General features: G+C 36.5%; 1 protein-coding gene across 2 annotated transcripts in view; it reads left to right on the top strand.

Moving 5' to 3' along the window:
• Fnip1 (folliculin interacting protein 1) overlaps positions 1–26,591 on the top strand; it is a 58,517-nt gene that overhangs the window by 8,298 nt on the left and 23,628 nt on the right. Inside the window, exons 2-9 of one of the 2 annotated variants that reach the window (XM_048334015.1) lie at positions 15,148–15,274; positions 16,091–16,225; positions 16,632–16,732; positions 17,007–17,081; positions 18,950–19,041; positions 22,547–22,630; positions 23,888–23,959; positions 25,345–25,480. In XM_048334015.1, the coding sequence (XP_048189972.1) occupies positions 15,148–15,274; positions 16,091–16,225; positions 16,632–16,732; positions 17,007–17,081; positions 18,950–19,041; positions 22,547–22,630; positions 23,888–23,959; positions 25,345–25,480 (822 nt within the window). The remainder of the gene's footprint in view (positions 1–15,147; positions 15,275–16,090; positions 16,226–16,631; positions 16,733–17,006; positions 17,082–18,949; positions 19,042–22,546; positions 22,631–23,887; positions 23,960–25,344; positions 25,481–26,591) is intronic. The other variant, XM_048334016.1, reaches the window with a different exon arrangement.

Raw genomic sequence — 26,591 nt, 5'->3', positions numbered from 1 at the left:
TCTATGCCGTCCTTGAACTTGGCATTCTTCCTGTCTCAGCCTCCTGAGTGCTGGGATTATAGGTATGCATTGTCACAGCAGGCTTGTCTTTGTTCTTTTTTTTAAAGTGTGTGTGTGTGTTACTTCTGTTTCAATGCAAAGTTGCTAGAATTCCTAATGTGAGTTCCTTATGCCTGACTTGTCTTCAGTCTTTTTAATGGTTGCAGACAAACCATTGAGTAGTTATGGCCATCCCATTTCACCAGGCTCCTATTGATGGACTTTTAGTTGTTTCCCATCTAATGCTTCAATGAATGGCCTTTTGCTTGCCTTTTCTACCTGAATACTCCCTTTCCCATTATGGATATAAGTTAGTAGTATTTCTTTTTAAAACAAAAGTATGCTTTCAATAGTTTAGAGTTATACTTGGGGCTGGGAATATGGCCTAGTGGCAAGAGAGCTTGCCTCGTATACATGAAGCCCTGGGTTCAATTCCCCAGTACCACATATATGGAAAACGGCCAGAAGTGGCGCTGTGGCTCAAGTGGCAGAATGCTAGCCTTGAGCAAAAGGAAGCCAGGGACAGTGCTCAGGCCCTGAGTCCAAGGCCCAGGACTGGCAAAAAAAAAAGACATTATACTTGGTTCTCTATTCTGCATTTAGCTTATGAATCTTAGCCTAACATAATGTAATTTCTCCACCGTCATAAAAGCTGTATTGCAGAGGTAGTTATTTTGATTTGTAGCTACCAAACCTTTTAGTCTTAGAATTTATAGGGAATATAACTAGCAAATTCAACTGACCAGTGGTAAGAAAAACAGCAGGAGACTCCAAACATTTTATCCAGTTATTTTTCTTTATCCCATTGCTTTCATTTCATTTCTACAGTTTTTAAAGTACAGTTTTTTTTAAGTATAACATTTGGGAAATTATACATATATTATAATCATAACAGTTCAGAATGAGTTCTCAAAATGAAGACACATATGAATCAGCACCAAGTGTCTTAAAAGCCTACCTCATTTCCCCTTTTAACCACCTTCCCTCCCCTCTGCTCAGGGTAACCATTACTCTGAGGTCTTTCAGTGTAGACTAGTTTTGTCTGCTTAGCTAAATGTAAATGGAATCATATTCCATTCATGTATTCATTCTTGTGTGTGACTTTTTCATATTTCAAATTTACATTGTTGCACACCAGAACAGCAGTTGTTGCTGACTGGTAGCTTGTTGTGTGACTATATAGCAATGTATCCACTGTTGTGATGGTGAATCATTTCTAATCAAATAATTGGTTTCAGATTTTCACTAGTAAAAGTATTGGAAAAAAGGAGTGTTGTAATAAATCCACACACACATATACCTTTTAGTAGACAGATGCTGAATACTTTGTGTCTCTTCAGTATTGAGTTTAGAGTATACATTATATGATAATAGTTCTCAAGTCATATAGATTTCTGAATGTTTACAGCACAAATGGTATATATATATATATATATATATATATATATATATATATATATCAGAGTTTCCTACATATTCACCTTCAATATAATTAGGCACTATGTTTATCATCAACCAGTGCAGAGGATATAGAAAACATACAGAAGTTCATTAACATCAACAGTTTTGCTGTGATTGCAGTAAAAGTACCAGTTTACAATTTTGCTGTTCAGAAGTATTATGTCAAACCTGCAGGGATACAAAGATGAATATAAATTAACTGCCAAGGAACTCACAATCTATTACATAAAGTAAGATGTGAACATAACTTCTTTTTCATTTAAATGCCAGAAAGAATGCGTGAAGTGTCTACTTACTATAAGTACAACCAGTTTAGATATTTTTTAAGAAGAATAAGAGGATTACAATTCAAACAAATATAGAGTGAGAACAACATAGCCACAAAGATGGAAGATTGCAGTCAACAAACTTTGTGGGTCTACTCACTCTTTGCTTTACTCTAGGGTTTGTAAAAGATGAATAAGGTCCAGATAAATGGAGGTTATAATACCAAGAATTAAAAAAAATAAACAGTTCATGCTTGGACGTTTGAGAAGTGATGATATTTGAATACTACTTATGTGGTTTTGATTACCACAATTGTAGCTGTGACTTTCGGTTTGTAAAAGCAGCTAATAAAACTATGGTTACTATAGGTGTTATACAGGCAATTCATTTAGGCAAAGCTTTAAGTTATGTTGTTTCTCTTCACAAAGTTATGCAGTCCAAATCACAATTTTAGAACATTTTCACCACCTGAAAAGCAAGTTCATACAAGTTAGCAATAGTTTCCAATTTCCCTGTCTTCCATCATCCTTACCCAGCTTTAGACAGCTAGTGGTATGCTTCCTGTCTCTATAGAGTTGTCGTTTCCAGATGTTGCATATATATAGACCCATTTAATGTGTGATCTTTTGTGACTGACTTCTTTCGCTTAGCATACTATTTTCTAGGTTCATCCATGTTGGAGCATTTATCAATACTTCATTTCTTTTTTTTTTTTTTTTTTGCCAGTCCTGGGGCTTGAACTCAGGGCCTGAGCACTGTCCCTGGCTTCTTTTTGCTCAAGGCTAGTACTCTACCACATGAGCCACAGCACCACTTCTGGCTGTTTTCTGTATATGTGGTGTTGGGGAATTGAACCCAGGGCTTTACGTATACGAAGCAAGCACTCTTGCCAATAGGCCATATCTCCAGCCCTGTACAGACATTTTTAATTGTGATCATTCCCTAAATGATACAGCAACTATTTATGGAGTATTTACATTTTATTAACATTATAATTAATTTAGATATGATTTGAAGTATACAAGAAAATATGCAAATCTGACACTTTTATTAACATTATAATTAATTTAGAAATGATTTAAAGTATACAAGAAAATATGCAAATCTGACACTGTTTTATTAAAAAAACTCAAGTGCGGGCTGGGAATATGGCCTAGTGGTAAAAGTGCTCGCCTTGTATACATGAAGCCCTGGGTTCAATTCCCCAGCACCACATATATAGAAAAAAGCCGGAAGTGGAATTGTGGCTCAAGAGGTAGAGTGCTAGCCTTGAGCAAAAAGAAGCCAGGGACAGTGCTCAGGCCCTGAGTCCATGCCCCAGGACTGGCAACAAAAACAAAATAAATAAAACCAAAAAAAAAAAAAAAAAAACCAACTCAAGTGCCTTTGGATTTTCATATCTGAGAGGGGTTCTGGAATAATTTCTGTGTACATGGAAGGACAATTGTGTATACAATACAGATGAATAGAGAAAAAATCGAAAAATACTCAAAAGAATCTTTAAAAGGTTAGGAGAAGAAATAGAAGTTACCTAACAAATTCAAAGAGAGTAAGGTAGCAAGTATAAATTCAAATGGCTGGGCAGCTTGGCTCATGCAGGAGGCTTAGTAGGAGGATCAATGTCGAAAGCTAGTCCAGGAAAACACCTGAGACTCCATCCAAAAACATGACTAAATCACCAAAAGGCTGAAGGGATGGCTCAAGTGGTAGAATGCCTACCTAGTAAGTATGAGGCCTCAAGTTCAAACCCATTACAGCCAAAAAGAAAAAAGAAAAAAAAAAGCATGTTGAAGATTATATTAAATGAGGACAGATTAAATGATATAGTTAAGACAAAAAGTTGTTTGGTTGGAAAAATTAAACCCATATATATGCTGCAATTAAAAATATTCCCCAAGCCAGGCTGGGTGACTCACACCTGTAATCCTAGCTACTCAGCAGGCTGAGATCTGAGGAAGCCAACCTGAGCAGGAAGTCAGTGAGACTCTTTATCTCCAGTTAACCACCAAAAAGTTAGACATGGAGGTGCCTCAAGTGTTAGAGTGCTAGCATTGAGTGAAAAAGCTCAAGGGCAGTGCCTAGGCCCTGAGTTCAAGTCCTGCAACTGACAAAATCAACAACAATGTAGCTTTGTAACCCCAACTGCTTGGAAGGCTGAGGGAGGATTGCTTGAGTTCAGGAATGAACTAGAAGCTAGTCTGGGCAACAAAGGAGATCAACACAGGAAATTTAGGAGCACTGTAAAAAAAAATCTTAATACAGATGTGGAAAGATTAGAAACAAAAGGTTAGCGAAAAATATTTAGACAAATAACCAAAAGAAAGCTAGAATAGCTCAGTCATTTCATGTAGACTTTAAGAAAAAAAAACAGTAAATAGTCTAAAAAGTGTTAATTCCCTTGAAAATTATACTATGTTTTAATAATAGAGCAAAATTTGTCAAGGAGAAGTGAACATATCTACTATTACAGTAAGTGATTTTAGCATCTCTCTCCCACTTATCATGTAGCTAGTAGCAAAAAAAATTAAGAACGCCTAATGTAGAGCCAAGTGTCTTGTTGCACACCTGTAATCTCAGCACTCAGAGGCTGAGGCAGAAGGATCTTAAGTTCTGAGGCAGCCTGGACTATATAATTGAAATCTTTCTCAAGACAACAACAGCAACAACAACAAAACCTAAAATTTTGAAACACAACCAACCCTCACTTTATGTAATAGACTCATTATAGAAATGTGTACACAACAGGTGGCCGAAACATGATCTTTTCATAGGACACTTGTGGAAATGAGTGAAAAGAAGAAACCCTGAATGGAATTCACTAACAGAACTGAATTATAACCATCTTATAATGAAACTTGAGATAAGGCTAAACATTTATTGACAGTGAAATTTATAAAGCTTGTATAAAGAAGAGTAAAGGCTCCAAGTTTAATGAGTGTTCTACTTAAAGGCTTAGGAAAGGGAAAACAGCAAAGGATGGTGGTACATGGCAGTGATCCAGCGTTTGGGAGGCAGAGGCAGGAGGATCTTCAGTTTGAAGCTAGTCTGGGCTACAAAGTGAGGCAACACCCATCCATCCTCATCTTCCAAAAAAGCAAAGAGCCAAATTAGTAAAATAGTAAAGAAATGTACAATACATATTTAAAAAACCTGGAAATTGTGGGTTTTTAAAAGAGAAAACATGTGAAATACTAAAAAGGAATGAGACTTAGGGTTTATTAAAATGGAGCTAGACCCTAGTGTCTTCTTGTCTTTAAACCCAGCTACTCAAGAGGTTTAGATCTCAGGATTTTGGTTCAAAGCCAGCCCAGGCAGGAAAGTCTGTGAGACTCTTATCTCCAATTAGCCATAAGAAAATCAGAAGTAGAGCTGTGGCTCAAAGTGGTAGAGCACTAGCCTTGAGCCAGAGAGCTTAGGGATAGTGCCCAAGCCCTGAGTTCAAGCCTCACTGCAAAAATAAATTTAAAATAAATTTAAAAATGGAGTATTTCTACAGATAAGGAGAGATGAAGAAAGAAATGAGAATGTGTAATTATTAACTTTCATAGTAAATGATTTATTGCTTTTTGTCAGGTAAAATTGGAAGGACTTTAGGTATGTCAATTCATTTCATTCTCAAAATAATTCTATAAAGGCAGAGAATATTATCCTTATTTTTTATGAGAACATGAACTTCTGAGAGATTAGGCAATTTTCTCAAAGCCTAACAGGTAGCAAGAGGTGAAACATACTGTAATTTGAACATGGCTTGTCCCTTCCGAAGCTCATTTCTGAGTTGAATTCCCATTTTAGAGTATTAAAAAAATGGAAACAATTCAAGTCTGGTCTTGGAGGTGGGGCTTTTGGAGAGGTAATTAGGATTAGATGAGGTTATCAGAGTAGAACTCATGTGTTTGAATACTGGAACACACACACACACTACTGGAACACACACACACACACACACACACCTACACCTACACCTGCCTCACACTGTGATGTCCTGTGCCTCTGCAGCCTTGGAGTTTCGCCTGATCTGCTAGATGCCTCTCACTCACCCTTTGACCAGAACTTTGTGCAAAAATAAATCTGTTCTCTTTGTAATTTGCCCATTCTGTGGTATTGTAGCAACAGAAAATAGATGAATATAGAAACTTAAGGAAAAATTGATCCTCCTTTATGGTCAAACCTCTTAGCCAATTTAGAAAGCAGTTTTCTCCATCTGGGTCATATTTGGTAGATAAAGATGTCCACCTAAACTATGGTCAATGTATTTGGAGACAGAGAAGGACAAACAGATTGAATTAGCTCGGCAAAGGCTGAAAAGTTGGGTGAAAGTAAATATTAACAATTGGGGGGCCATGAGAATCCTTTTGCAGTCTTTGTGAGAGTGTAAGTTGTTACAGACTCTTTGGAAAGCAATGTGGCATTGTTAGGAAAGGAGGAAACATTCACGTTCTGTGTTCCAGAGATTCCACTGTAAGACAGTTGTTTACTTCTCACCAAATTTCCATGTACCCAGCTCTCAGACTTAGGGCCATGTTACTGTGGTGGCCAGCTGGCCATAAGCAACCTTTTCTTTTATGATGTCTCTTGTAATTGTGTTTTTATTATTTTGTGTGTACATGCATGCACCAGTCTTGGGGTTTGAACTCAGAGCCTTGGCACTGTCCTTGAGCTTTTTTGCTAAGGCACTTGAATCACATCTTCACTTCGCTTTGGCTGGTTAATTGGAAAATAAGAGTCTCATGGACTTTCCTGCCAGAGCTGGCTTCAAACTGTGACCCTCAGCTCCAGCCTCCTGAGTAGCTGGGATTGTAGATGTGAGCCACTGTGCCAGGAGGTAAATGACACTTAACATGTACTGCATTCAGTTGGCTCTATAGCACTGGGAAATATATGTAGTATCTTAACTACTTGTTTGATTTAAGTAGTATCTTAACTACATCAATGATTAGACAGTTTATTCTTAGACATTTATTAAACCCAGTTTTCTGGGCTTAATAGTTTTTATAAGACCCAATTAAAATTATTAGCACACAATTTTGCACTTATCAAGAGAGCAGAAATAACTGGCAAGGATGCTATTTTAGGATTTTTGTAAGTTGAGCATGAAATAAATATATGGGAGCTAGGTGCTCTGGTTCATGTCTGTAATCCTAGCTGCTCAGGAGACTGAGATCTGAGGATTGTGGTTCACAGACAGCCTGGGCTGGAAACTTGTGAGACACTATCATCTCCAATTAACAACCTAAAAGCCAGAAGTGGAGCCGCGACTCAAAAGTGGTAGAGCTCCAGCATTGAGCAAAAAGAGCTCAGGGACAGCACCCAGGCCCTGAGTTCAAGCCCCAGGACAGTCAAAATAATGAAAGAAAATATTGTTAATTAGCTAGATTAGGTATTTTAATTTTAAATGAGCTGTTTCTTATCCTTACTGTTTTTGCATATGTGCATAAAAGTTGCCTTGATATTTTTCACTTTCTTCTGTGAAAGTCTTAAGTTGGATAAATACTGATATGCTTACATGTTAGTTTTAAAAGCTCAGAGGAAAGTTTATTCAGCTTTCTGAAACCATAGCACGCACAATAAAATAACTGTTTGCCAGGAAAAAAAAAAAGCCCTGTTGTCTTCTAGTACCAGTTGGTATTACGTAGGTTTGTTTGCTGTCTCATATCTTATTTATAGTAGTTTGGAACTGGAAACTAGATCCTAAAAAACACTAATGTTCCACTGTAGCTCCACTATGCATTTGAGTCTTTTTCTTTGGTTATAATTGTTTTCACTAAGAAACTGGTACCTTATTTAGATTAAATCTATTTGTTTGTATCATAATACAGAAACTATAAGTATACAGAAACTAAAGACGATATTTAGAAAGCTGTGTAAAATTAATAAAATAAAAATTAATAGAATGCATCTAGGACCCTTAGGTAAAATTTTATCAGTATAGTTTATCTGACTTTTGAAGCTTCTCAGACTCCCAGAATACTTTCTCTCAAAAAAAAAAAAAAAAAAAAAAAAAAAAAAAAAAAAAAAAAAACGGGGGCTGGGGATATGGCCTAGTGGCAAGAGTGCTTGCCTTGTATACATGAGGCCCTGGGTTCGATTCCCCAGCACCACATATACAGAAAACGGCCAGAAGTGGCGCTGTGGCTCAAGTGGCAGAGTGCTAGCCTTGAGCGGGAAGAAGCCAGGGACAGTGCTCAGGCCCTGAGTTCAAGGCCCAGGACTGGCCAAAAAAAAAAAAAAAGCTTCTGTTGAGAGAAAATCAAGTCAATGTTTCTAAAAATATTCCAAATGTATACCAAATATTTTAGGGCTCTTAAGAATGTACAAATGTTTAAAAACCATATTAGTGGTCATTTTAATTCAGTGATCATTTTTTTTGGTCTTTGGGATTCTTGATATTTAACAGCTATCTAATCTTTTTTTTCTCTTTCAACATGCAGACCTAAACATTTTATACTAAGAATAATCATTGTCATTTGGTCTGTCTGATTACTGTTTCATAATGAAGGACAAGTACCTTTGTGAATGAGTTTTTCAAAATACTACAGAACATACTGGAAAAGCAAGAAGTGATAAAAGATAACACGCATATGGTTTTCAAAAGTCAGTCTGAAAGAGCTCTTCAAGGTTTTATCCCCTAAGACTTGTGTAGTGTGATATTTTAGAGCTGACCTCTAACATATTACTTCTGCATTATTTTTGACAATAGAAGACTATTGACTTGTTATAAAAATGTAAAGGAGTTAGCTGGGCATGGTGGCATAGTCCTGTCATCCCAGCTATATGGGAGGCTGACACTAAGAGGATGGCAGTTCCAGACTAATGTAGACAAACAAAAGAAAACAAAACAAAAACCCTTGGGAGAATACCCAATTTTAGAAAAAAAATATTTGATTTTATTTTTATTGTCAAGGTGATGTACAGAGAGGTTACAGTCACACATGTAAGGTAGCAAGTACATTTCTTGTCAAACTTGTTACTTCCTCCCTCATTTTTTTCCCACCTTCCCTCCTCCCCAACACCCCTCCCCCCGCCAGTTGTACAGTTGGTTTACAGCATATTGTCTTGTAAGTATTGCTGTTGCATTGGTTCGCCTTTTACCCTTTGTCTCACCATTTTGATGTTCCCCTTCCCTAGTTCCAATAAGCATACATACAATACCCAGTGTACAAAAATCAAAAAGTGTCAACAGGGGTTAAATCATAGGGAAGAAAAACAAAAGAAAAAGGCATAATTTCACATAGTACGTTGAAAATAACAACCAACAATGATAAACCACTTATTTCCATAACTTGGAGTTCATTTCGCTTAGCGCTGTCTTAGGTGATCATACGTGCATAGCTGTTGGGAACACCCATTTTAACCGATGAAGCAGTGTGTGGGTAATATATCCCAACAAGAAGCATAAATAGGAGGATTGTGGCTCAGGCAGAAAGCAAGAGCGTTGGAAGCATGGCTTGAATACTGGACCTTGCCTGTCTAGCAAGAACAAAGTGCTTATTTCAGACCTCTGTAAAACAAGCAAACAAGTAAATAAATGTAAAAGTTAATCATTTTTTTAATACATTTAGCTAGCACATTTGGCGACACTTTTTTTTTGAAGTACCAGACATTGTGCTAGGTTTATATAAAAAGAATGAATGTTTTAAGGGCCGGGTTCAGTTTTTCTTCCTTTAATTTGGAATGTTAGTATTAGCATTTTATAGAGTTGGTTTTTTTGCCCATATCAGAGCTACTCACTTGGCTTGCTTGCTAATGACTGACATCAACCTCAGCTTTTGTCTGGTTGAATGATAGAATCTCACAGACTTCTGCCCTAGCTAAACTTCAACTTCTGTCCTCCAGGTATCAGCCTTCTTGGTAGCTAGGATTACAGGTATGAGCCACTGGCACTTTGCTATTTTATAGAGTTTTAAACAGAATATAAAGTAGGCACTTAGGGCACATATAGGATAAAGCATCCTAACACATAAACAAAAATGCAATATTTTAAAATAGTGTGTTATAACAAAATATATCCTATTAATGTTACATTTTAAGAAATAGAGTTACCATATTTTACAGTTTATATAAAGTTGTACAGTTTTACATAAAGTTGAAGAATGTAAATGGAGGCAGAGAAGGAAGATGCTGGGAGAATGGAGGACAGAACTAAGGTGAAAGAAAAAGAAGAAAGTTCATAAGTAAAGTGGAAATGAAGAGCTGAAAGAGAAGAATAGCATTATGATTATGATTATTATTTTGTGCTGGTCCTGGAGCTTGGGACCTGTATACTGCTGTTCTTGACCTTTTTTGCTGAAATTTAGTGCTCTACCACTTGAACCACACTTCCACTTACAGCTCTTTGGTATGTAATATACAGGGAGCTTTAACCTAGTTTAAGCAAATTGCTTCAGGTACTTTATATTAAAGATTCTGAGTATGAAATATTTCTTGTATAGGCCTATGAAAGCACTTAGTTTACTCCTGTGTCTTTATGCAGGCTTCTAATGTAAATCAAAGATGGACTTAAAGTTTTTCTTCTAATGAATTATGGTGAATTGGTAGACCCATTGCAACAGATTTTTATCTCAGGAAGTACCAGGAAAACAAAAATTAAATAAACAGTATTATGATTAAAAGTACAACTTTCATAACATAGAACAGAACATTACACTTCAAAGAGATGATTGGCTGTAGTAATAAACTACAAAAATCTGAGGATTAGAAATTTAAGACACTACTATCACTATCAGTATACAGCAGAGCTAGGATTTCAATCCAAGATCAGCTGATTCAGAGTGCATTCTTCTGTTTCTGCCGTACTAGATATTGGGGAATGATTTTTGGTCTCAGCATGTTCTGGAAGAGCATGCTGATATATGGTAAAAGTACAGTCCAACTCAACTAAAAGTCTTTCATGAAGTAGCCGAGTGATATAACTAGTTGAAGTTTATGTATGGAAACAAAAATTTCCTCTACTACTGGAGATTGTAGCATTAGGGAAGCACTCTATTGTTGGACTATGTCTCTATAAAGTCAGTGTTTTGTGCTAGACTTGACTCCTTGAATTCATCCTAAGAGCTCAGATTAGTAAGTTGGTTTACATACTGACCTCTGGTAGGTGTGGTCATTAGTTCTTGCCTGTCTACTTGCTGGCCAGCAGGATAGGATACAATACACCGTGGCTTCTAAAAATATGTACTTGGACTTCATTGAAACAAACACAGTTGAGGCATATTGACAATTTTTTTAAATTGTTGTTTAGTAGATGAACTCACATTCTTTTTTTTTTTTCTTTCTTTCTTTCTTTCTTTTTTTTTTTTTTTTTTTTTTTTTGCCACTCCTGGGGCTTTAACTCAGGGCTTGAGTATTGTCCCTGAGCTTCCTGTGCTTAAGACTAGCACTATACCACTTGAACCACAGCACCACTTTCAGTTTTCTGGTGTTTAATTGGAGATAAGAGTCTCTCGGATTTCTTGCGTGGGCTGGCTTCAAACCATGCTCCTCAGATCTCAGCCTCCTGAGTAGCTAGGGTTACAGGCATGAGCCACTGGCGTGTGGTCTCCACATTCTTTATATGGGCTCTTGAAGACCTGGCTTCTAGCCCCAGTTTCTTGAATTCCCTCTTCAATTTCCTGGCTACCATGAGTTCTTATCACATTCTCCCACTAACATCATGTTTTATCCAAGCTCATGGGACCAAGTGGGCAGGGGTGAAACCCCTGAAACCATGAGCCAAAATAACTTTTTTTTTCTGTGAAAAGTTTGTGTCAGGTATGTTATTACAGCAGCAAAACACTGGCAGACAGAGCAACCTTAAAAAATTAAAAGGTAATAATGTTGAGGTTAGCATTTTTGATCTGTAACATCTGCCAGTACAATTTACAGACTACTTAGATAGATTTTCTCTTAGTTATACTTTTACAGTAAAAGAGATAAAAGTATTTGGGGCTGGGAATATGGCATAGTGGTAGAGTGCTTGCCGAGCATGCATGAAGCCCTGGGTTCGATTCCTCAGTACCACATAAACAGAAAAAGCCAGAAGTGGCTCTCTAGCTCAAGTGGTAGAGTGCTGCTAGCCTTGAGCAAAAGAAGGCCAGGGACAGTGCCCTGTTCTAGTGCCCTGAGTTCTAGTCCCAGGACTGGCAAAGAAAGAAAGAAAGAAAGAATTGAAAAACAGCTATATTTTATGTCTATAAAAGTCCCAGACTCATTCGTCAAAAAAAGAAGTTGTTGAACTTTTTTTCCTTTCAAATACAGGTTTTGTCATGGGAAGAGATTTCTTAAAGGCTCCCATTCTCCCCTGGTCCTATAGCTGGTTTGAGTCTTTTCATATTACAGTGTAGAGGACTTTGAGTTAAATTCAGACTTCTTTTTCATGTCACCTGACAGTCTTGTGGTTTCAGATGAGTATAGTTCATTGCTATTATTAACCAGGCTTGGCTGTTGTGCATACCTGGAGTTTTTAGGGATTTTGAATAGTGGAGCTGCTTTAATAGAAATAGGATATCACTAATGTAGTTTAATCCAGCATGTTTTTTTCAGATGTGTGAACATAAAAATCACCCCAAATCTAGTTGTAACTTTGGTGATACATTTACTTTAATATGTGTAAAAAGAATCTTAAGTGCTAAACTGTTGTGAGTACTTATTTTATGAAAAGTGAATTTATAGTCATTATTTAACAGAAGAGTTCTTGAGTTTTTAGACATTTTAAAATATGTCATTTATATATATTACCTTTCTCTTTTGGGCGTATGTCTGACAATTCTGTCATTCACTATGCTTCTTTCTGTGTACTTAAGGATATTTATTATAGATATTTGGAAAGCAGTGTGTTTTCTTGTCTTTGTTCTATGGAAATATTTGTAAATTTTAAAATTAATTGTACTAGTATATTAACATAAACTTGTACGTTGACATGTACTAGTATATTAACATTATACTTGTATATTGAACACAGTCCAATTATTTTTATAGGTAATGTGATCTTAATTTTATTGGCTTGAATATATCTGATATTAATGGAGGCTCTGTTAACATTCCTTGCTATCCCATCTTTCCCTACACTGTGTAGATTGTGATTAATCACTTGACATTCTAAGAGGAATTTCCACTACTTACAAAACCATCTGGAACTGTAGGGAAATGAAAATCAGTACAATAATGTCTTATCACCGATGATCATATTTGTTTAATACATTTAATGTGTAATTTGTGACAGTAATTCAAGGTCTGTATCAATCAAAAACTTAGATTTCATCTGACCAAACAGAAAACTCGACACCTTCATCTGATGGGTGGCTCCTACCATTTGAAGAATATTTAAGAGTGACCCTTCCCTTTTTTATTTTTATTATCACCTTCCTTCTTTTATTCTTTGAGAGATTACATTTTTAAAGAAAATCTCTAGCCAAAAGTAATATGTTGTAGGTATGTGACTTTTTGTATGCCTATAACATTTGATGTCTGTTTGGGAATTAGTTGTCATGTAATTTATTTGCTCAACATAGTGACAGTGAAAATATTCCATTTGCAGTGTGGTAGAGTTGTGGTCATATAAGTTCTCTAGGCAGTGACAGCTGGGCTAGGAGCTGCTTCCTGGCTGAATAACTTAGAAGGGGATTTTCTTTCATCCAGCCAAATAGAGTAGGGCCAAGGACGATTTAAACACTTTAAATTGAAGGGAAAAAATCCTCTTCAAAGACAATAGGAAGTTGGGCACCAGTGGTCTGTAATTCCAGCTACTCAGGAGGCTGAGATCTGAGGTTCGAAGCCAGCCCATGTAGGAAAGTATGTGAGACTCTTATCTCTAATTAACGAGTGGTAGCTTTAAGCAAAAAAGCTCAGGGACAACACCTCAGGCTCTGAGTTCAAGCGCCAGGGCTGGCACAAATTAAAACAAAAATAAAACAAAAGGAGAAAAGGCTTTATAGAAGAGAACCCTATAAAGTAAAGAGAACATTAAGCTGCAGAGTAAGAAAAATATTTGATTTCTGAAATTTCCTAGTTGGAGTCAAATTTTTAAAAATAGTTTGACATCCTCAACAAAACACGGGAGAAAAGATTCTAAAATGCAAATACAATTGTAAGAAGATATGTGTCATAAAAGATAGGAAATAAGATCAAAGGGAGATGGGAAGCAGACGCTGGTGGCTGATGCCTATAATCCTAGCTATTCAGGAGAATGAGAGTTGAGGATTGTGGTTCAAAGCTAGCCTGCGCAGGAAACCCCGGAAGACCCTTATTTCCAGTTAACCACCAGAAAACTGGAAGTGGTGATGTGGCTCCAAGTGGTAGAGTGTTAGCTTTGAGCAAAAGAGATCAGAAGCCCCACACCGACAAAAAAAAAAAAAAGTTTGAAGTTTTTTTTGTTGTTGTTGTTAAACTTAATATCACATTCTCCTAATAGATTAAAAAAAACCCAATTAATTAGGTAACCTTTGGTGGGGGGTGCAGTTGGGGTGCTTGAACTCAATGAATAACCCACACATTTAACATCCTGGCCTCCCAGTTTCTTCTTTTGTCCTTTACCTTGGTCTGTTCTTGGTTATACCTTGAGCAAATTGAAAGAGACTGATTCTGACCCTAATTTCATATCTTCACTCAAACTTAGTTTTGTTTTTTGTTTTGTTTTGTTTTTTTTGCCAGTCCTAGGCCTTGGACTCAGGGCCTGAGCACTGTCCCTGGCTTCCTTTTTGCTCAAGGCTAGCACTCTACTACTTGAGCCACAGCGTCACTTCTGGCTTTGTCTATGTATGTGGTGCTGAGGAATTGAACCCAGGACTTCATGTATATGAGGCAAGCACTCTACCACTAGGCCATATACTGAGCCTCTCAAACTTAGTTTTTATTCCTTAAAGACTACTGTTTTTGTTTTGTTGGTTTCATCCTTTTCTTCAATTAACTTCATTCAGGCCATATTTCCTCAGCTAGTGAAGACTGTCTTGCTATCACTCATAACTGTCTTTATGTTCTTTTAAGCAAAATGTATTAAATCCAGTGTTTTCTTTATTAGTTTCCATGAGACCACTTTTCTGATGCTGGTGTTGTTCTGTCCTTTTTTTTTTTTCTTTTTCTTTTTGTTGGTTGTGGGGCTTGAACTCAGGTCCTGGGCATTGTCCCTGGCTTCTTTTTGCTAAGGCCAGCACTCTACCACTTGAGCCACAGCACCACTCTGGCTTTTTCTGTGTATGTGGTCCTGAGGAATCAACCCAGGGCCTCATGGCATGCTAGGTAAGCATTCTAACTTTTCAGCCCTAAACTAAGTAGTGCTATTGTATATAACGGTCTAGAATATGTTCTTTAGTAATAATGTAACTTCTGGATCTACTATATAGGTTTTATTTTAAGGATATAAGTGGATATTTTCTAAAGTAATTCTGATGTATCTTTTTTTTTTCTTTCTAGTTGGCCTTTACCAGAATTTGATCCAAGCCAGATTCGACTGATAGTGTATCAAGACTGTGAAAGACGAGGGAGAAATGTCTTATTTGATTCTAGTGTTAAGAGAAAAAGTGAAGATACATCAGTATCAGTGAGTATCATTATTGATTTATTTGAAATTTAATCAATTAAAGAAACAGTGGGTAGAATTTCAGTTATGCTTCTTTTGTCAGTATTAAACATCTGTCTTTAGAATGTTTAACATTGCAAGTCAATTTGAGATTTTTTAAAAAAGAAAACACTTGCATTATTTCTTACCAATGTAGCTAAAAATTGTAGTTTGATTTTTTATATGATTTTATTTTTTGGTATAACACACTTACAGGGCTCTTTATGGAAGATCAGGTTTAAGCCTCTTGTTTTGTAGCTGTGGAAAATGAGATGTAGAAGAGTGGAACTATCTGTCTAAAGGTACAAATCAAGTCTCTAGGCTTTGGAACAGCATATTTCCTCCTACTCTAAAGTGAATACAAGTACAAGTATTCTGTAAACTTTGACACTTTATTTAAAAATATGTTGTGAACAGCTTGGGTTAGCCTGTAACTAATATCCTACTGATGTCTGCATTCTGAGTAGCTTCAACTACAGGTATCTTTCCCCACTCCAGTAGTTAAGTCTTTATTAATGAATATTGTTTAAGCCAAGGTGATGTAGAATAACTGCTGTGATTTAATAATGTCGGGAAGAAAAAAAATACTACAAGCTTTACAAATGTTGTACATTAGCTATGAATAAAGGAAAATGGTACTGAAGAAAATGTGGCAAAAATGTAAGTAGGTATCCTGTTAAAATTATATTATTTTGAGTTACTTCATTCTTGGTGTTTCCTAAGGGTTTCCTACTGCAATCTAGTTTGCATATAGTAAGAACTTTGTCAGAATATGCATGGGAATATCTTCTGTTTCAGAAACTGTGTAGTGATGCTCAAGTTAAAGTCTTTGGGAAATGCTGTCAACTGAAACCTGGAGGAGATAGTTCTTCCTCTTTGGATAGTTCCATCACTTTATCCTCTGATGTGAAAGAGCAGTGTCCTAAGTACCAGGTAAGAGCACCAATTTAATTTGTTTATTCATTCACTTACAAATAGTTTTGAGTGCCATCTTAGGACTTTTCTGCCTTGGCTGGCTTTGAACCTCAATCCTCTGATTTCAATCTTGTGAGTGGCCAGGATTACAGACATGAGCCACCAGCACCAGGCTTAAGTCTTTTTTTTAAAAAAGTGCAAAATAGATAGGAATATAATACCATCAAATGTTTAATCGTTGATTAGGTCACAGTTCTCAAAATGTAGACATTTCCCCACATGTGTTCTTCACTAGTCTCCTAGTATTTCTCAAGGTTAACCATTATATAAGATAACTATAACTAATGGTTTTTAATACAACGTTTTAAATCATCCTAAGGTTTCTAATTCTTTCATTTTACTCATGTTTTTGCTTATTGTTCAGGGTTCTCGATGTTCTTCCGATGCCAATATGCTTGGAGAGATGATGTTTGGCTCTGTAGCAATGAGCTACAAAGGATCCACCTTAAAAATTCATCAGATCCGGTGAGTCGTTTTCTGATTTTTTAAATTGAATCCATTTTTACATGTTAGTTCTTTTAAGACAAGAGAATTACATATGATCTCGACTCCAACTAGAAATGTCAGAGTCTCAGTTGAAGGTGTTCTGTGGTTTTGCTGCTACTCTGTCTCTTGTGACTATGCTGTGGAATATGTGTGACTTACACATTTTTATTTACAATACATGCACAGGTCATTGTGTTTTAATTTTGAACTCTCTTTGACATTCTGTTTGCTTGTTTGTTTGTTTGTTTTATAGTTCCCCTCCACAGCTCATGCTCAGCAAAGTTTTCACTGCCCGCACTGGCAGCAGTATCTGTGGAAGTCTCAATACGTAAGTGCCAATGGATGTAGGGTAAATGGATTGCTTGAGTTGTGTAAAATGAAAATAAAGGAGTGCTGTTTAGATAATACCACAAGTTCAGATTTTCTTCCCCTTTTTTTTTCTTTAAAAGTTTTTTTTTTTTTCACTTTGTAGACCAGGCTGGCCTCAAACTCATGATCCTCCTTCCTCAGCCTTCTGAGTGCTGAGATTATAAGTGTGTGCCACAGTGCCTGCACATACTCACATTTTAAAAAATCATCCCAGTTGAAAGCTTACAGAAGCCAGCTTGCATCCTCATCTTTAGTTGAAAAACCATAAACACATGACTTCTGCGTCAGGAATTTGCTAGAGGGTATATCTGGAAGTAATCTGTTAAGTGCATTTCCATCTTAAGTTATTTCCTAAAATAACCATCTCAGGTGATTTCCAGTCTTTCAGTTCTGTGCTGAGTTAGATTCTGGACTGTTGTGCTCCTCAGTTTTTAAATTCCCTGAAGAATTCACTCTGCAGACAGGAATGGCCTGTATTAGCCATTATATATAATGTGTATAATATATAATAATAGCTGTGGAGTATTATAAGCATGCCAAGACTAGATTGTGAAGCTGAAGCAGGGCAGGCCTAGTGTCAGGACAATAGATTAGGCACCAGAAACTAATAAATGAAGTACAGGGTTAAGGTTAAAATTAAGGCTAGATAGAAGTAGATCCTGGAGAATCATTTGGCAGGTGATATTACATTTAGGAAGAAAGGAAAGGAATGATATTCTTAAAAATATTGTGAACACCTAAGTAAACCCTAGAGTGGACATAGTGGCTCTGGCTTCTCATCCCAGCTACTTGGAAAGTAAAAACCTTAGCTGAACAATAACCAACCAAAGCAAGAAGTGCTGGAGGCATGGTTCAAGTAGTAGAGGACACTTGCCTGACAAGTGTAGACCTTCAGTTCAAACCCTAACACCACCACCAATAGTAATAATAATGATAATAGTAAACAATGCTGACTAAATACTTTCATACTGAAGTAGAAATTAGAACTCATTGATTTTTTTTTAGCTTTAGTCACCTCAGTTTTTCATCATTTCTAAGTTCTTACTGATAATTCATAAAATTTATAGAAAGGATAATTTGTACACTAACCTTATTTTGGATGCTTTATTGTAGAGATAGGCTGTTTCTAATGTGTGGCCTAAAATAGATTTTGGTTAGTTTGGTTGTTACTGCTACTTGCTACTTGTTTCCTCTGAATTCTATACTTCCTCTTCCTATTCCAGATGTTTAGAGAATGTTTTCACATTCACAATATGAGGGAAACCTTATTTGTAATGTAAACCAAAGTCACCAACCTTCTTCTGTTACAGGGCCAGAGAGTAAATACTTTTGACTTTGTGAACTGCACAATGCATTGTAGTTTCTCAGTCTGGCCATTGTAGCATTCAAGTAACCATAGCAGGACTGTCTTCTAGAAAACTTTACTGTAGCAGGCTGAATTTGACCTTCAGACTGTAATGTTTATGTGCTTGTTGTTTATAATTTATAATAATAATAAGGAAACTTAAGAATTTTGCCGTTAAAATTTCATTAGGATGCACAAAGAATTGCCATCAAAAGCATAATATGGGGCTGGGGATTTGGCCTAGTGGCAAGAGTGCTCGCCTCGTATACATGAAGCCCTGGGTTCGATTCCCCAGCACCACATATACAGAAAAATGGCCAGAAGTGGCGCTGTGGCTCAAGTGGCAGAGTGCTAGCCTTGAGCAAAAGAAAGCCAGGGACAGTGCTCAGCCCCTGAGTCCAAGGCCCAGGACTGGCAAAAAAAAAAAAAAAAAAAAGCATAATATGAATTTGGAACTTTTTTTCCTTCCTTCCCTTCCATAGGCTACAAGATAGTCTTGAATTCATCAATCAGGACAACAATACCTTGAAGGCTGACAGTAACACAGTTATTAATGGACTGCTTGGAAATATAGGTAAATAGTTCCTTTAATTTTATAAATTAAAAAAGTGTAAATAGTGTAACAAGAGTTTAAAGGTTTTTTTAATAGTGCAGGTATGTTTGAAATAATTTCATGTAAGTATAGTCATTTAAATCACAGGTGTGTATAACATCTGATTATTTGGAAAACATTTTTCTTATATTAGAATATAATATTTTATATCTGCAAATAAGAGAACCACTGAAGATATATCTAACTTCATTTTTTATTGCCAGTGGGAGAATGTTATAGGCTTTATTGCAGAATGTTAAGGGACAATGAAATAGGAGCATAATGGGACATAATTTTAGGAAGAGCTCAATGCCACCAAGATGTCACCTCTCAGATATATCAATAAAATTCCCCAAACATACCATTGACTCATCAAACAAAAACTGCTTTTTTATATTTTATAGGTATGATAAATATCTAATACCACTTAAAATCTTTTACTGGACTGGAGATGGATAGCTTCTTAATTTACACAAAAGATATTAAAACTTGTTTTTAAGATACTACATCATTAACACAGAGATGAAAAATGTTAATCTTTTTTACTCCATTAATAAATGGATAAAGAAAACAATTTTCAACAAGGTTGAAAAATACACACAAAATTGATTTATGGTAGAGTAGATATTGTATAATGGTGAAGAAACAATCATCTTTTTTTTTTTTTTTTTTGCCAGTCCTGGGGCTTGAACTTAGGGCCTGAGTACTGTCCCTGGCTTCTTCTTTTTTTTTTTTTTTTTTTTTTTTTGCCAGTCCTGGGACTTGAATTCAGGGCCTGAGCGCTGTCCCTGGCTTCTCTTTGCTCAAGGCTAGCACTCTACCACTTGAGCCACAGTGCCACTTCCGGCTTTTTCTATATATGTGGTACTGAGGAATTGAACCCAGGACTTTATGCAGGTAGACAAGCACTCTACCACTATGCCACATTCCCAGCCCCAAATTCTTTTATCTCTTTTACTGTAAAAGTATAACTAAGAGAAAAATCTAAGTAGTCTATAAAGTTAAGTGCTATACTGGCAGATGTTACAGATCAGGAATGCCAACCTCAACATTATTATTATTTTTTTTTTTTTGCCAGTCCTGGGGCTTGGACTCAGAGCCTGAGCACTGTCCCTGGCTTCTTCTTGCTCAAGGCAAGCACTCTTGCCACTAGGCCATATCCCCAGCCCCTATTTTTTCATTTTTTAAGGTTGCTCTGTCTGCCAGTTTTTTGCTGCTGTGATAACATACCTAACACAAACTTTTCACAGAAAAAAATATTTATTTTGGCTCCTGGTTTCAGGGGTACAAACTAGTTGCCATTTATTGAGGTAAATTATACTACAGAGGCTAAGTATACTCATTTTGTCATGGTAGAGAGAGGAAAATTCACTTAATAAAAATGTAGACTCTAGGGCTAGGAATGTGGCTTAGTGGTAGAGTGCTTGCCTTGCATGCATGAAGCTCTGGGTTCAATTCCTCAGCACCACATAAACAGAAAAAGCTGCCTAAGCACAGAGACAGGGACAGTGCCCAGGCCTTGAATTCAAGCCCCAGAACTGGCAAAAAAAAAAAAAAAGTATACTTTAGGGGCTGGGGATATGGCCTAGTGGCAAGAGAGCTTGCCTCGTATACATGAGGCCCTGGGTTCGATTCCCCAGCACCACATATACAGAAAACGGCCAGAAGTGGCGCTGTGGCTCCAGTGGCAGAGTGCTAGCCTTGAGCAAAAGGAAGCCAGGGACAGTGCTCAGGCCCTGAGTCCAAGGCCCAGGACTGGCAAAAAAAAAAAAAAAAAAAAGAAATGTATACTTTAATAAAGTACGTGTTCTGGAAGTGAATTTTGTAACACAAGAGCTGTAATTTTTACTCAGTTACACTTCTTAAAGTTGTAAGCCTTTGAGACCCATTCTCAAGGATAAAACCAAGGGTTTTTCAGAATAAGCAACATAATCAGATCAAATTTGTATATACAGAAGACGATTCACTCTAACTGCAGTGAAAATTGATTGAGTTGAGCAAGAATGTCTGAAATGTGTCCAGAATCTTCTGCCTCATGTAGATATGTAGATAAGTAGTTGGAAAATGGAAGATCAGACAGACCTGAATGGGTTTTCAAGGGTTTCCATGTGTTCTCCATACAGATTTGAAAACTGCTGAACTGTGGGATTAACTATATGATTGAAAAGTGGGGAAATTTTGATTATGTTTAAATATTGATGAGAAAAAAGGAAGTGAAAGATAGGTATGATCATTGATAGATGGAAGTTTTTGAATGAGAATGGTGGATTGACATCCTAACTGATTTTAGAATTAGCTTTGGGAGCCAGAGAGTGGCATCTGAAGGTTCTTTATTGAGTGAGTTCTAGCACATCCTAGTGCTACTTAGGCACAGAGAGAGGCAAAGAGGGTTTTGAGTAACTTTGGAGGTCGAGTAGTAGGAAATGGAAGGTTCCAATCTAAGAATTCTGCATGTGTTCTCATCTATGCCTGGACACAGTGTAGGAAACTATATGCATACTCTCCTATGCTGAGAGTAAAGAAAAGGTGGGTAAAGGATTATAAATAAGTTTTGAAAATGCCAGGGAAAGTAAGGTAGGAAAAATGGAAGAGCTGACCATAGAGACATCAAAGGTTTGCTATAAATGCAGTTGAAATTCCTGTTAGAGAAGAGTAATGTGTTTGCAATTTTAGAACTACCTTGTCACTTTTTCAAACAGAATAGCCACCTAGTCTGTTGTAGGTATAAAACTTCTACATGACTAGACTGCCTGACTAAATATAGCTTACAGGTTTCCCTGTTGCTTACTGCAATGCCCTTTCTGGGTTTTCAGACTGCCATTATCTCCTCTTAGTCAACTGTATGGCAGTTGCTTTTTCTGGACACTTGAGTCTTGACCTGCTGCTTTCATAGCAGCGACTCTTGGTCTAGGAGTATTGTTTGTTTGTTTTTTTTCTTGTTTTTTTTTAGCTTACCCATTAGGTTAGAAAACAGTTTTTATTAAAGCTTTTATGTCAGTAAGATTCCTTGTTCCAGTTGCTCCTTGTTCTTATGATGGAGTATGATGGAGTTCTTTTGGCAGGTGCAGGAGAATGCTGTAATATTAAAACAGGCTTTTAAAAAGAAATTTCTTTGGCAGCTGCCTAATTATCAATGTGATCATTATGATGCTTCTTGGAATGTTTGAAAACATTGCTTTACATTAGAAAGGATCAAACATTTAAAATCATCTTGCCTCTATAGCAGAAGCCTATTTGTATTAAAATAAATGGATTTATTTATAAACAGACATGAAATGATTGTTTGATACAAACCATGATCGTAATGGAAACCACGTTTTTCCCCCCAAAGGGAAACTTGATTTGAGTTATTCTTATTTAAGTTCAAGGTTTTCCTCCGTATCTGTGGGTCTGCTCTTGTGCTGCCTTATCTCACCTTTTCCCAGATGCATTGTGGCTTCTCTAACAACCCTCTCTTTTGTGTGTATTTTACGTTTTTGCCATGTAGGTCTTTCACAGTTCTGCAGCCCTAGGCGGGCATTCTCTGAGCAGGGTCCGCTCCGCCTGATCAGGAGCGCCTCTTTCTTTGCAGGTTTGCAATGTGCTGTGTGGGTAGTCTAGTTGGTGTGCCCTAGTGGCTAGAGTCTCTATCTAGTTAAGCTGTGGAAACAAGAGAGTAGAGAATGTAGTTGAGGGGTTCCAGTTGTTTGTTTGTTTGTTTTTAAACAAAACAATGCTTGTGAACTCAATTCTTACCTACTGGATAAACTGAGTTCTCAAAAGTATGGACACTTCAATGAAATTTTATTTGTAATTTCTTTTCTCATTCTGTCATTATGATTTTAACTTTCAAATCCTAAAACCTAGTATATTGTTTAGTACCTTAGTTATACTACTTGTCATTTTAAATCTGATACTCTCTTGTTTCCATGGCTAAATAGCTTTTGTACTGTAGTTCACCAGTTGCAGAACATGCCCTATATAATTATTGAAAATTTCTGATCTTCATTATTCTATCAGAATGATTTTTCACAGAGCTAAGATTTAGATGAACAAGCTCTGGAATGAAAGATGTGTACAGTTGTTTATATGATTAAATTGATCACACAGTGTATGGCTCTAGTTCTATTCCATATTTCACACACAGAGACCTAATATCATAAATTATGTCAGAATGTGAACACAAATCATTACTGCTCTGGATTATTAGCAATTTAAGCCCTCCTTACGTTTTTTCTGTATATGTGGTGCTGGGGAATTGAACCCAGGGCCTCATGTATACGAGGCAAGCACTCTTGCCACTAGGCCATATCCCAGCCCCTCCTTACGTTTTTTGAAACAAGGTCTCCCTATGTTCCACAGCTGTTCTCAAACTTAAGATCCTCCTATCTCAGCCTCCAAAGTGCTGGGATTGTTTTAATTAATATTTATTCAATTTTAATTAAATTTAATTAATGTTAATTATTTTAACTAATGAGTTTAATTTTTATTGTGCTTCTAATTAAACATTGATATAGGCAGATTCAATAGCATGAATTTTGTATCATTTTTCTTTTAATAGTATTTTGTGAATTATCTTTCTATGTCATTGAACGTGAATATGAATTTTAGTTACTCCTGGTTTCTTTAACTATTATATCATAGACTATTTTCATACTGTATATTATTTCAGTAGCTCTCAAAGCTTGTTCATCTGAATTATAGCTCTTGGTGCTGGGTTGATGCCATGCTACTGAAAAAAATAAAGGAATGCCGTGAGATGAGCATGATTCAATTTGCAAGTTAAAAGGAACAACATCTACTTGAATAAGTATTTGTTGTATAACTGATGGTTTTGTCTGATTTACAGTTCACAGCAACCCAATGGACATGCCTGGAAGAGAGCTGAATGAGGACCGAGACAGCGGCATAGCACGTTCTGGTAATGTCATGTTTATGAAGAAAGCCAGATTTTTATGAGATTGCTGTTACCTGTGCAGATATTTTTAAGCCCTGCCGTTGCCATCGAATTCTGTGTACACAGTTTGTTCATATTGATATTTGCCATCTTAGTTATACCAGTGATAGGAAAAGGGGACGTAACTTAGCCTGGGCAAAGGAGTGAACACAGTATCAGCAATGATGTAGAGGCATGGCACTTGAATTGCATGTTGAGAAATAAATAGAAATTATCCAGACAAAGGTGTAGTTTTAGTTAGCGTTGGTGACCCTAGGGTCTGTGCTAAGTGCAAAGTAGAACCAGTTTTGAAATAATGTTAGAAGGGAATGTGAAATTGTACAACTCTGCTATCTAAATTCATAGATAGCAAGACTAATCATAGCATGGATTGTATTCCATAGGTGAGAGCAGTAGTAAAATGCTTTTGAGATGATTGAGTTATTTCCAAAGGCTGATTTCACCTAGGAAAGGGCTTAAACTTTTGTATTTGATAAAACAAAATCACTACCTAACAGATCACCTGTACAAGCTGGGTGCCAGTGGCTCTTGCCTGTAATACCAGCTACTATGGAGCCTGAGATCTGAGGATCATGGTTCAAAGCCAGCCCGGGCAGGAAAATCCCTTAGACTCTTATCTCCAATTAACCACCAGAAAATGAAGTGTTGCTGTGGCTCAAAGTGGTAGAGCATTAGCCTTGAGTGAAAAAGCTTAGGGACACGAACAGTGCATGGGCCCTGAGTTCAAGCCCATGACCAACGGGAAAAAAAGTTGCCAGTACAACATGTAGAATAAAGTATACTATACAATGAACAAATCTGGCTAATTGGCATATATTTGTATATGTTAGTGTATACACACACACACACACCCCTCCCTATATAGTTATACTATCACTATCCCTTCTTACATTGCCCAAGCATATAATGTATCATCATTTACTATGGCTGCCATGTTGTACAATAAAACTCTTTTAAGTTTCTTCAAAAAATAAGTGGTAGGAGTTTACATTTCATCCAAGATTTTGGAGATGATGAAATATTTTCTCTATATTTTCTTCTACATGAATTGGAAGACTTGGTTGAAAACATCTGTGTGCCTACTCTAAGTAATTAAATTCATGTAGGCCATTTAAGTGAATTGTGTTTTCTTCTAATAGTACAGTAAATATACTTGTTTTGATTTTTTTGTCATATAACTTCTTCAAGGAATGGGATTTTTTTTAATGGAAATATTGGAAGAGAAGGCCTATGAAGCAAGACTGAAAAATTTGAGTCTTCTAACTCTGAGATTTGTTAAAAAGAAATTTGTCATTATGCTCCATCATTATTGACCTATACATTATACTTTTTCTTCTGACTTTTAACAGCATCTCTCAGCAGCTTGCTTATCACCCCATTTCCCTCCCCAAACTCCTCACTTACTCGAAGTTGTGCCAGTAGCTACCAGCGACGTTGGCGACGAAGCCAAACCACAAGTTTGGAAAATGGGGTATTTCCTAGATGGTAAGTGAGAGTTGAAGCAAGATTAAGTATTTCCTTTAACACAAGTTTATATGAGAATTTTTAGGGCCTCGACTTCTGTTCATGTATATGAAGTCTAGAACTGAAAACTTTTAAACATTTTAAAGCATTACCTTTTTAAGTTGTAGTAAGTTGTAAAAGACAATTTACTCTTTTAAATATTGGATTCAGTTGGCACTAAGTACTGTCATGCTGGTATTGTCACCATCAACTCCTAATCTTTTTCACCTTCCCAAACTGAAGTTGATACCCAATGAATAATAACTGACCATCCTTCCTCCCCTGCCCCTGTGACCATTATTCTACATTTGTTGGCATGAATTTGGCTGCTCTAGGTACCCTAGTAAGTAGAAGCAGGCAGTACTTGGCCTTCTATGACTAGCTTATTTTACTTTAGTAACTTAACTTCAGGGTTCATCTATTTTGTAGCATGTGTCCAAATTTCATTCCTTTTTATGGCTAAACAGCCTTCTATTAGTAGTACTTCTAAAAATCCATTCATCTGTCTATAGACTAGGAGGTTGGTTCTACTGTTTGTTATTATGAATAATGTTGCTATGAGTATGGGTATACACATAGTGATTTTAGTGCTTGCTTTTCATTCTGTGGATATGTATCTAGAAGTAGAATTTCTGGGTGAGAAGGTAATTTCTTCCTTTTTTTTTTTTTAGTTTTGAAAAACAGTCATATATCTCCTTACAATGACTGCATGATTTTACATTGCCACCAACAATGGAAGTTCTACTTTCTGCATTTTCCTCAAAACTTGTTAACTGTTTCATGTAGTCTAGGGTTCAAACCTAGGGCCTTGTGTATGATAGACAAGCACTCTACCACTGAACTACATTCTAATGGAGATTGATGTCATTTGTCATTGTAGTTTTGATTTACATTTTCCTAGTGATGAGAGGGATATTGAGCATCTCTTACAGTGCTTTATTAGTCATCATCTTTAGAGAAATGTCTATTCAAGTCCTTTACCCATTTTAAAATCAGATTTGCTTTGTTAAGTTGTAAAAATTCTTTTATTCATTTTAGATATTAATTCTTTAACACATTTATTGTATAAATATTTTAGTCTATTCCTTGGATT

Source organism: Perognathus longimembris, chromosome 25 (genome assembly GCF_023159225.1).
Source record: "Perognathus longimembris pacificus isolate PPM17 chromosome 25, ASM2315922v1, whole genome shotgun sequence".
Classification (NCBI taxonomy): Eukaryota; Metazoa; Chordata; class Mammalia; order Rodentia; family Heteromyidae; genus Perognathus; species Perognathus longimembris.
The sequence above is the reverse complement of the archived record's forward strand: the minus strand, read 5'-3'. Positions and strand labels throughout refer to the sequence as shown.